The following is an 11,239-nucleotide window of genomic DNA, read 5'->3' as shown; positions in this document are numbered from 1 at the left end:
TACCTGTCAGCTGCTGTTAGCATGTGTTTGCATGTGTTAGCACCTGTCAGCTGCTGTTAGCATGTCTTAGCATCTGTTAGCACCTGTCAGCTGCTGTTAGCATGTGTTAGCATGTGTTAGTACCTGTCAGCTGCTGTTAGCATGTGTTTGCATGTGTTAGCACCTGTCAGCTGCTGTTAGCATGTGTTTGCATGTGTTAGCACCTGTCAGCTGCTGTTAGCATGTGTTAGCACATGTTAGCTGCTGTCAGCATGTGTCAGCATGTGTTAGGGACAGAGGAGTGATTAAATCCATTAAGGGTTTTGTTGCGTCAGCAGCAGGTTTCAGGTAAACAGCAGAAAAACACTAGATGTGAATAATGAATGCAGGAAAAGCTCAGCCAGCAGAAAGAGTTTCCTCCTGCTGAATGGATTCAGAGAAAATCACTCAAATGTTCCAAAGAAACACTGAAAACCAGGTCATAAACACTGAAAAACCTGTCAAAAAGCAACAAAAGACGTCGAGTGAAGTTACTGAAACACAGAAAACGTGGAAAAAAAAACCAAAAAACCCCGAACAATCAATGAACTCTGGCGACATTTTTTTGTAATTGTGTTACTTTTAGAGATAATTTGCCTCCTTTTCTGGTCATTTTGTGTCTTTTTGTGGTCATTTTGTGTGTTTTTGTATCTTTCTGGGGACATTTTGTGTTTTTTTAATAGTAATTGTGTGACTTTGAGTTAATTTTCCTCCTTTTCTGATCTTTGTCTTTTTTTGTGTATTGAAAATGAGAACTAGTTCTCAACTAACTTCCCTGGTAAAATAAAGGTTAAATAAAGAAAATTAAAAATTAAATTGTGTCATTTTGTGTCATTTTGTGTCATTTTGTGATACTTTTGTGTCTTTCTGGCGACATTTCCTGTCATTTTGTTGTAATTGTGTGACTTTATGAGATAGTTTTCCTCTTTCTGGTCGTCGTGTGTCTTTTGTGGTCTAATTGCGTAGCATTGTGGTCATTTTTGTGTCATTTTGTTTTCATTTTGTGTCTTTTTGTTTTCATTTTGTGCAGCTTTGTGCTTATGTCGCATCTCTTCATGGTCCATCAGAGCTCGTGTTTGTTCTGGGTTCCTGGCTGGACGGAACTTCAGGCTGGTGTCGGGTTGAGCAACATTTCTGGTGTTCTCTAGAATAGATGACAAAGCAGAGAAGAAACATGACGAACCTTTAGAGAACCATCCCAGGAACAGAGCTCTGAGGAACCGGAGAACCTCTGGGGAACCTGCAGGGAACCTCTGGGGAACTTCTGGGGAGCCTGTCGGGAACCTCTGGGGAACCTATGGAACCTGGTTCCTGTCTACTTAAACTCCCTCCTCATGTCTGCTGTTTGGCTGCTCTGAGGGCGGAAGGAGGCGGAGCGGACCGACAGACTGATCCGTCACTCCGTTCGCAGCTCCGCCACTCACCGACACCCGGACCGGCTCCCGGACCGACACTCACACCGACACCCGGACCGACACTCGGACCGACACTCGGACCATGAAGCCCGGAGGAGGAGGAGGCTCCGCGGCGCTGCTGCTGCTGCTGCTTGGCTGCTGCTGCTGCTCCAGCCCCGGGAGGAGAGGTAGGATCGCCGGCCTCAGGGCTCCGGAGCGGCTCGGTCCGGTTCCGCTGCTTCACCAACTCAGAAACCTGAACCGGGTCGGAACCGGACCGAGCTCACCTGAGAGCAGCTGATGTTGAGCAGATTTAAAGTCCTGGATGTTGGTCGGTCCAGAGGAAAGAGTTTCAGCAGCTAGTGAGAACGTAAAAGGAACCTTTAAAACACATTTCAGATTCCACGTTTTATCAGAGATGAAACATTAGAATTAAATGAAATGAAATCCAGATTTCCAGCTTAAGGAGGAACAAAACCCAGCAGGAGGTTTTAGTTCAGATTTAAACTTTTCCACAGATTAAATCTAGAAACGTTCTGACTTTAAAGATCTTCTCTGAAATGATCAGAAAACGTTTTTTTTTTTTTTTTTAAATTGAGCAGCTGTTTGAGAATATTCTAATAATCTACAGATATGGATTATTATGGTCTGCAGAATTTACAGTCAAATATCTTTCACTCTATAACAGATTCAATCATTTTAAATCTTTTACCTTTTTACTCACAGGGTAATAGATTTTTTTTATTTTCAGGAATTCTATTATTATTCTGTTGTTATTTTTTATTTTACTGCAGATGATTTTTCTTTTTTCTTCTAGTTTAGAGGATTTTTTTCAAATGTTTTGAGTGTTTCTGATCAACGTTTTGTTCCTTTAAACTCATTTATTCAACTTTTATCAGTAAAATCATTTCTGACAGTTGAACGTCTTCTCTCATTTAGCAGATTTAAAATCTTCTTTTCAAAAGCATCTGCCTTACAACTATTTGCATATTTAATTAGCTAGCAGTTCAATTGCATATTTAACCATAAGTGTTTCAGGTTTTCAGCTTCTTCTTCTGTCTGGTTTGTTTCTCACGTTGTTGGTTTGTGTCTCTGTGGTTGTTCCATGCCAGTCTTTGGGCTTTTTAAAAATCTTTTTGTGGGTGTTTGCATTGACTTTTGGACATCTGGTGTCACATTTTGGTTGTTTTCCAATTTTTTGTGGCCGTTTGCCTTTAATTGTGGTGGTTTTGTGTCACATTTAGCTCATTTTACATCTTTTTGTGGTTGTTTTGATGAGATAGATCGATAGATAGACTATAGATAGATAGATAGATAGATAGACAGACTATGGATGGATGGATGGATAGATGGATGGATGGATGGATGGATAGACTATGGATGGATGGATGGATGGATGGATAGATGGATGGATAGATGGATGGATGGATAGATGGATAGACTATGGATGGATGGATAGATGGATGGATGGATAGACTATGGATGATGGATAGATGGATGGATGGATAGACTATGGATGGATGGATGGATAGATGGATGGATGGATGGATGGATAGACTATGGATGGATGGATGGATGGATGGATGGATAGATGGATGGATAGATGGATGGATGGATGGATGGATAGACTATGGATGATGGATAGATGGTTGGATGGATAGACTATGGATGGATGGATGGATGGATGATAGATGGATGGATGGATAGACTATGGATGCATGGATGGATAGATGGATGGATGGATGGATGATAGACTATGGATGGATGGATAGATGGATGGATAGATGGATGGATAGACTATGGATAGATGGATGGATAGATGGATGGATGGATGGATGATAGACTATGGATGGATGGATAGATGGATGGATAGACTATGGATGGATGGATGGATGGATGGACGATAGATGGATGGATGGATAGACTATGGATGGATGGATGGATAGAGAATGGATGGATGGATAGATGGATGGATAGATGGATAGATGGATGGATGGATGGATAGATGGATGGATGGATGGATGGATGGATGGATGGATGGATGGATGGATAGATGGATAGATAGATGGATGGATGGATAGATAGATAGATAGATAGATAGATAGATAGATAGATAGATAGATAGATAGATAGATAGATAGATAGATAGATAGATAGATAGATAGATAGATAGATAGATAGATAGGTTGTGTTCTGTGTTTGATGGAAGTTGAAGCAGCTGGAGATGTTCTAGGTGAGGTTGCATTCGATGAATGGTTAAAATGTCTTTGCTGATGTTAAAAGAACTGAAGTTTCCTGAGCAGGTGGAGACGCTGCTGTCCCTTTCTGTAGACAGATATCTGTTGTCCAACGGACAGGCAGGTGTCAGTCTCTGTCCCAGGATATTTCAAGCTTCCCACCTGCTCCACAGACAGACCGTGGATGTTCAGGTCTGGGCTTTTCCCTGAGGACCCCCAGCAGCTGACACACAACTCTGTCCATGCGTTTACAGAGGACGGATGTCAGGACTGCTGGTCTGTAGTCTATGGTTTGATGTTGTTGGGGATCGGAATGATGGTTGATTCCTTCACTGGTTTGGAACGATGCCTGAGTCCAAGAGGTTCTGGAATGACCTGGTAAACCCAATGGAACAGTCCTTCAGCACCCTGAGGCTCTGTTGGGATTTAGTCTGCATAGGAAGGAGGTTACCAGGTGTTCAATGAGGTTCCAGGTGATTGGTGACATCCTATTGGTTGTGCCACATTTTGTGCATTTTGCATCATTTTGTGGTTGTTTTACGTCTCATTTTGGTGCTTTAGTCTTTTTTTGGGACTGTTATCTTGCTTTGGGCTGCCTTGTTCCGGTCTTCAGACATCAGTCTGATAAACTGTGTTGTTCGGTGTGATAAGGGCAGAAAGAGTCCCACAGGGAGAAGTAACCTCAGAGAGCAGACGGAGGAGGATTTCACTGTCTGGGTGGAACAGCTGATCAACACTTTCTTCTGTCTGAATCCACCCGAAGCTGTCCTTCACAAGTCCTGTTATCAAAATGTCTAAAACTGGTCCAAAATCACACAAAAAAATGTCCGTCAGAGCTTTTAACATGTCAAATGTAACAAAAAATGTCTCGGAATTTCTTCAAAATGACATTAAAACATTTCCAAAACGTTTTCAAAAATGGTACGAAATGACAAAAACAACATCAAAATTACTTAGAACTTCTCCAAAATGACCCAAAAATGGTCACCAACATGACAATTATGACAAAAACCCATCCAGAATGATATTAAAACATGTCCAAAATAACAGAAACATCAAAATGACTTAAAACCGACTCAAAACGTCAAAAAGGTTGAAAAATGATCCAAAATAACAACAACTTTGTGGTTGTTTTGTGTCTCTTAGTGGTGGTTTTGCATGTCTGCTCTGTTGTCGATACACTTCTGACCTTAGTGTGTATTGCCTGTGTGTGTATTGCCTGTGTGTGTATTGCCTGTGTGTGTATTGCCTGTGTGCGTATTGCCTGTGTGTGTGTTACCTGTGTGTGTAGCAGGTTGTGTTTTCAGTCCAGAGCTGCAGCAAAAAGGTTGCTGTGACTCCAGAGATGTGAGATTCAAGGCTGTGTGTGTGTGTGTGTGTGTGTGTGTGTGTGTGTGTGTGTGTGTGTGTGTGTGTGTGTGTGTGTGTGTGTGTGTGTGTGTGTGCGCGCGTGTGTGCGCGTGTGTGCGCGTGTGTGTGTGTGTGTGTGTGTGTGTGTGTGTGTGTGTGTGTGTGTGTGTAGGTGTGTGTGCGTGTGTGCGTGTGTCTTTGGAAGCACTAAAGTCTTGGGGTAACCATGGCAACGCTGTTAGCATACTGAGCCGACCCACATTGTCTGACTGCGATGACGATAACAGTCCGGCTGCTTCACAACAAAAACACACAACTGGAGACAGACCCACAATCTGCTGCCGGTTCACACTGAGCATGTGCAGAAAATCCACTGTGTTTGGTTATTAATCATAGGATGACATCATACTGGTGTGTCTTTGTGGTTGTTTTGTGTCTCTTTGTGGCCATTTTATGTGTTTTGGGGTTGTTTTGTGTCTCTTTGTGGTTGTTTTGTGTCTCTTTGTGGTTGTTTTGTGTCTCTTTGTGGTGGTCTTGTGTCTCTTTGTGGTGGTTTTGTGTGTCTGTAGTTGTTTTGTGTCTCTTTGTAGTTGTTTTGTATGTCTTTGTGTTTGTTTTGTGTCTCTTTGTGGTGGTTTTGTGTGTCTTTGTGGTTGTTTTGTGTCTCTTTGTGGTTGTTTTGTGTCTCTTTGTGGTTGTTTTGTGTCTTTGTGGTTGTTTTGTGTCTCTTTGTGGTGGTATTGTGTCTCTTTGTGGTTGTCTTGTGTTTCTCTGTGGTTGTTTTGTATGTCTTTGTGGTTGTTTTGTGCCTCTTTGTGGTTGTTTTGTGTTTCTCTGTGGTTGTTTTGTGTCTCTTTGTAGTTGTTTTGTGTGTCTTTGTGTTTGTTTTGTGTCTCTTTGTGGTGGTTTTGTGTGTCTTTGTGGTTGTTTTGTGTCTCTTTGTGGTTGTTTTGTGTCTCTTTGTGGTTGTTTTGTGTCTTTGTGGTTGTTTTGTGTCTCTTTGTGGTGGTTTTGTGTCTCTTTGTGGTTGTCTTGTGTGTCTCTGTGGTTGTTTTGTATGTCTTTGTGGTTGTTTTGTGCCTCTTTGTGGTGGTTTTGTGTGTCTTTGTGGTTGTTTTGTGTCTCTTTGTGGTTGTTTTGTGTCTCTTTGTGGTTGTTTTGTGTCTTTGTGGTTGTTTTGTGTCTCTTTGTGGTGGTTTTGTGTCTCTTTGTGGTTGTCTTGTGTGTCTCTGTGGTTGTTTTGTATGTCTTTGTGGTTGTTTTGTGCCTCTTTGTGGTTGTTTTGTGTTTCTCTGTGGTTGTTTTGTGTCTCTGTGGTTGTTTTGTGTCTCTTTGTGGTTGTTTTGTGTTTCTCTGTGGTTGTTTTGTGTCTCTTTGTGGTTGTTTTGTGTTTCTCTGTGGTTGTTTTGTGTCTCTTTGTGGTTGTTTTGTGTTTCTCTGTGGTTGTTTTGTGTATCTTTATGGTTGCTTTGTGTGTCTCTGTGGTTATTTTGTGTCTCTTTGTGGTTGTTTTGTATGTCTTTGTGTTTGTTTTGTGTCTCTTTGTGGTTTTTTTGTGTGTCTTTGTGGTTGTTTTGTGTCTCTTTGTGGTTGTTTTGTGTCTTTGTGGTTGTTTTGTGTCTCTGTGGTTGTTTTGTGTCTCTTTGTGGTTTTTTGTGTTTCTCTGTGGTTGTTTTGTGTCTCTTTGTGGTTGTTTTGTGTCTCTTTGTGGTTGTTTTGTGTTTCTCTGTGGCTGTTTTGTGTATCTTTATGGTTGCTTTGTGTGTCTCTGTGGTTATTTTGTGTCTCTTTGTGGTTGTTTTGTGTCTCTTTGTGGTGGTTACCGGGTGTTGTCGGTCAGACTCACCTGTCGAGGTCCAGCTGTGGTTCTGGTCCAGTTCTTGTGGTTCCTCAGTGAGACCTTTAGCAGCTGGAATGTGAGGAATGTCAGAACGAGTTGTCAGGATTAAACCTGCCGCTGTGCAGCATGTAAACCCTTTGTCTTCTGATACTCTAGTAGTCACATTTCTACTCTCTCTAGTCACATTTCTACTCATTCCAGTCACATTTCTACTCTCTCTAGTCATATTTCTACTCATTCTAGTCACATTTCTACTCATTCTAGTCACATTTCTACTCATTCTAGTCACATTTCTACTCATTCCAGTCACATTTCTACTCTCTCTAGTCATATTTCTACTCATTCTAGTCACATTTCTACTCATTCTAGTCACATTTCTACTCTCTCTAGTCATATTTCTACTCATTCTAGTCATATTTCTACTCATTCTAGTCACATTTCTACTCTCTCTAGTCATATTTCTACTCATTCTAGTCACATTTCTACTCATTCTAGTCACATTTCTACTCTCTCTAGTCATATTTCTACTCATTCTAGTCATATTTCTACTCTCTCTAGTCATATTTCTACTCATTCTAGTCACATTTCTACTCATTCTAGTCATATTTCTACTCATTCTAGTCACATTTCTACTCATTCTAGTCACATTTCTACTCATTCTAGTCACATTTCTACTCATTCTAGTCACATTTCTACTCATTCTAGTCACATTTCTACTCATTCTAGTCATATTTCTACTCATTCTAGTCACATTTCCACTCTCTCTAGTCATATTTCTACTCATTCTAGTCACATTTCTACTCATTCTAGTCACATTTCTACTCTCTCTAGTCATATTTCTACTCATTCTAGTCATATTTCTACTCTCTCTAGTCATATTTCTACTCATTCTAGTCACATTTCTACTCATTCTAGTCATATTTCTACTCATTCTAGTCACATTTCTACTCATTCTAGTCACATTTCTACTCATTCTAGTCACATTTCTACTCATTCTAGTCACATTTCTACTCATTCTAGTCACATTTCTACTCATTCTAGTCACATTTCTACTCATTCTGGTCATATTTCTACTCATTCTAGTCACATTTCTACTCTCTCTAGTCATATTTCTACTCATTCTAGTCACATTTCTACTCATTCTAGTCACATTTCTACTCTCTCTAGTCATATTTCTACTCATTCTAGTCACATTTCTACTCATTCTAGTCACATTTCTACTCATTCTAGTCACATTTCTACTCATTCTAGTCACATTTCTACTCATTCTAGTCACATTTCTACTCATTCTAGTCACATTTCTACTCATTCTAGTCACATTTCTACTCATTCTAGTCACATTTCTACTCTCTCTAGTCACATTTCTACTCATTCTAGTCACATTTCTACTCATTCTAGTCACATTTCTACTCTCTCTAGTCACATTTCTACTCATTCTAGTCACATTTCTACTCATTCTAGTCACATTTCTACTCATTCTAGTCACATTTCTACTCATTCTAGTCACATTTCTACTCATTCTAGTCACATTTCTACTCTCTCTAGTCATATTTCTACTCATTCTAGTCACATTTCTACTCATTCTAGTCATATTTCTACTCATTCTAGTCATATTTCTACTCATTCTAGTCATATTTCTACTCATTCTAGTCACATTTCTACTCATTCTAGTCACATTTCTACTCATTCTAGTCACATTTCTACTCATTCTAGTCACATTTCTACTCATTCTAGTCACATTTCTACTCATTCTAGTCATATTTCTACTCTCTCTAGTCATATTTCTACTCATTCTAGTCACATTTCTACTCTCTCTAGTCATATTTCTACTCATTCTAGTCACATTTCTACTCATTCCAGTCACATTTCTACTCTCTCTAGTCATATTTCTACTCATTCTAGTCACATTTCTACTCATTCTAGTCACATTTCTACTCTCTCTAGTCATATTTCTACTCATTCTAGTCACATTTCTACTCATTCTAGTCACATTTCTACTCATTCTAGTCATATTTCTACTCATTCTAGTCACATTTCTACTCTCTCTAGTCATATTTCTACTCATTCTAGTCACATTTCTACTCATTCTAGTCATATTTCTACTCTCTCTAGTCATATTTCTACTCATTCCAGTCACATTTCTACTCTCTCTAGTCATATTTCTACTCATTCTAGTCACATTTCTACTCATTCTAGTCACATTTCTACTCTCTCTAGTCATATTTCTACTCATTCTAGTCACGTTTCTACTCATTCTAGTCACATTTCTACTCATTCTAGTCATATTTCTACTCATTCTAGTCACATTTCTACTCATTCTAGTCACATTTCTACTCATTCTAGTCATATTTCTACTCATTCTAGTCACATTTCTACTCTCTCTAGTCATATTTCTACTCATTCTAGTCACATTTCTACTCATTCTAGTCATATTTCTACTCATTCTAGTCACATTTCTACTCATTCTAGTCACATTTCTACTCATTCTAGTCACATTTCTACTCATTCCAGTCACATTTCTACTCTCTCTAGTCATATTTCTACTCATTCTAGTCACATTTCTACTCATTCTAGTCATATTTCTACTCTCTCTAGTCATATTTCTACTCATTCTAGTCATATTTCTACTCATTCTAGTCATATTTCTACTCATTCTAGTCACATTTCTACTCTCTCTAGTCACATTTCTACTCATTCTAGTCACATTTCTTCTCATTCTAGTCACATTTCTACTCATTCTAGTCATATTTCTACTCTCTCTAGTCATATTTCTACTCATTCTAGTCACATTTCTACTCTCTCTAGTCATATTGCTACTCATTCTAGTCACATTTCTACTCATTCCAGTCACATTTCTACTCTCTCTAGTCATATTTCTACTCATTCTAGTCACATTTCTACTCATTCTAGTCACATTTCTACTCTCTCTAGTCATATTTCTACTCATTCTAGTCACATTTCTACTCATTCTAGTCACATTTCTACTCATTCTAGTCATATTTCTACTCATTCTAGTCACATTTCTACTCTCTCTAGTCATATTTCTACTCATTCTAGTCACATTTCTACTCATTCTAGTCATATTTCTACTCTCTCTAGTCATATTTCTACTCATTCCAGTCACATTTCTACTCTCTCTAGTCATATTTCTACTCATTCTAGTCACATTTCTACTCATTCTAGTCACATTTCTACTCTCTCTAGTCATATTTCTACTCATTCTAGTCACGTTTCTACTCATTCTAGTCACATTTCTACTCATTCTAGTCATATTTCTACTCATTCTAGTCACATTTCTACTCATTCTAGTCACATTTCTACTCATTCTAGTCATATTTCTACTCATTCTAGTCACATTTCTACTCTCTCTAGTCATATTTCTACTCATTCTAGTCACATTTCTACTCATTCTAGTCATATTTCTACTCATTCTAGTCACATTTCTACTCATTCTAGTCACATTTCTACTCATTCTAGTCACATTTCTACTCATTCCAGTCACATTTCTACTCTCTCTAGTCATATTTCTACTCATTCTAGTCACATTTCTACTCATTCTAGTCATATTTCTACTCTCTCTAGTCATATTTCTACTCATTCTAGTCATATTTCTACTCTTTCTAGTCATATTTCTACTCATTCTAGTCACATTTCTACTCTCTCTAGTCACATTTCTACTCATTCTAGTCACATTTCTTCTCATTCTAGTCACATTTCTACTCATTCTAGTCATATTTCTACTCTCTCTAGTCATATTTCTACTCATTCTAGTCATATTTCTACTCTCTCTAGTCATATTTCTACTCATTCTAGTCACATTTCTACTCATTCCAGTCACATTTCTACTCTCTCTAGTCATATTTCTACTCATTCTAGTCACATTTCTACTCATTCTAGTCACATTTCTACTCTCTCTAGTCATATTTCTACTCATTCTAGTCATATTTCTACTCATTCTAGTCACATTTCTACTCTCTCTAGTCATATTTCTACTCATTCTAGTCACATTTCTACTCATTCTAGTCACATTTCTACTCTCTCTAGTCATATTTCTACTCATTCTAGTCATATTTCTACTCTCTCTAGTCATATTTCTACTCATTCTAGTCACATTTCTACTCATTCTAGTCATATTTCTACTCATTCTAGTCACATTTCTACTCATTCTAGTCACATTTCTACTCATTCTAGTCACATTTCTACTCATTCTAGTCACATTTCTACTCATTCTAGTCATATTTCTACTCATTCTAGTCACATTTCTACTCTCTCTAGTCATATTTCTACTCATTCTAGTCACATTTCTACTCATTCTAGTCATATTTCTACTCATTCTAGTCACATTTCTACTCATTCTAGTCACATTTCTACTCATTCCAGTCACATTTCTACTCTCTCTA

At 38.5% G+C, this 11,239-nt stretch overlaps 1 protein-coding gene across 2 annotated transcripts in view; it reads left to right on the top strand.

The window, feature by feature from the left end:
* Positions 1–1,335: 1,335 nt before the first annotated feature.
* LOC111586710 (melanoma receptor tyrosine-protein kinase) overlaps positions 1,336–11,239 on the top strand; it is a 70,422-nt gene continuing 60,518 nt past the window's right edge. Inside the window, exon 1 of one of the 2 annotated variants that reach the window (XM_055006890.1) lies at positions 1,336–1,600. In XM_055006890.1, coding sequence (XP_054862865.1) covers positions 1,516–1,600 — 85 coding nt within the window. In that variant the 5' untranslated portion in view covers positions 1,336–1,515. The remainder of the gene's footprint in view (positions 1,601–11,239) is intronic. The other variant, XM_055006891.1, reaches the window with a different exon arrangement.

Source organism: Amphiprion ocellaris, chromosome 22 (assembly GCF_022539595.1).
Source record: "Amphiprion ocellaris isolate individual 3 ecotype Okinawa chromosome 22, ASM2253959v1, whole genome shotgun sequence".
NCBI classification, from domain to species: domain Eukaryota; kingdom Metazoa; phylum Chordata; class Actinopteri; family Pomacentridae; genus Amphiprion; species Amphiprion ocellaris.
Note: the sequence above shows the minus strand (reverse complement) of the source record. Positions and strands in the feature narration are given on the sequence as shown.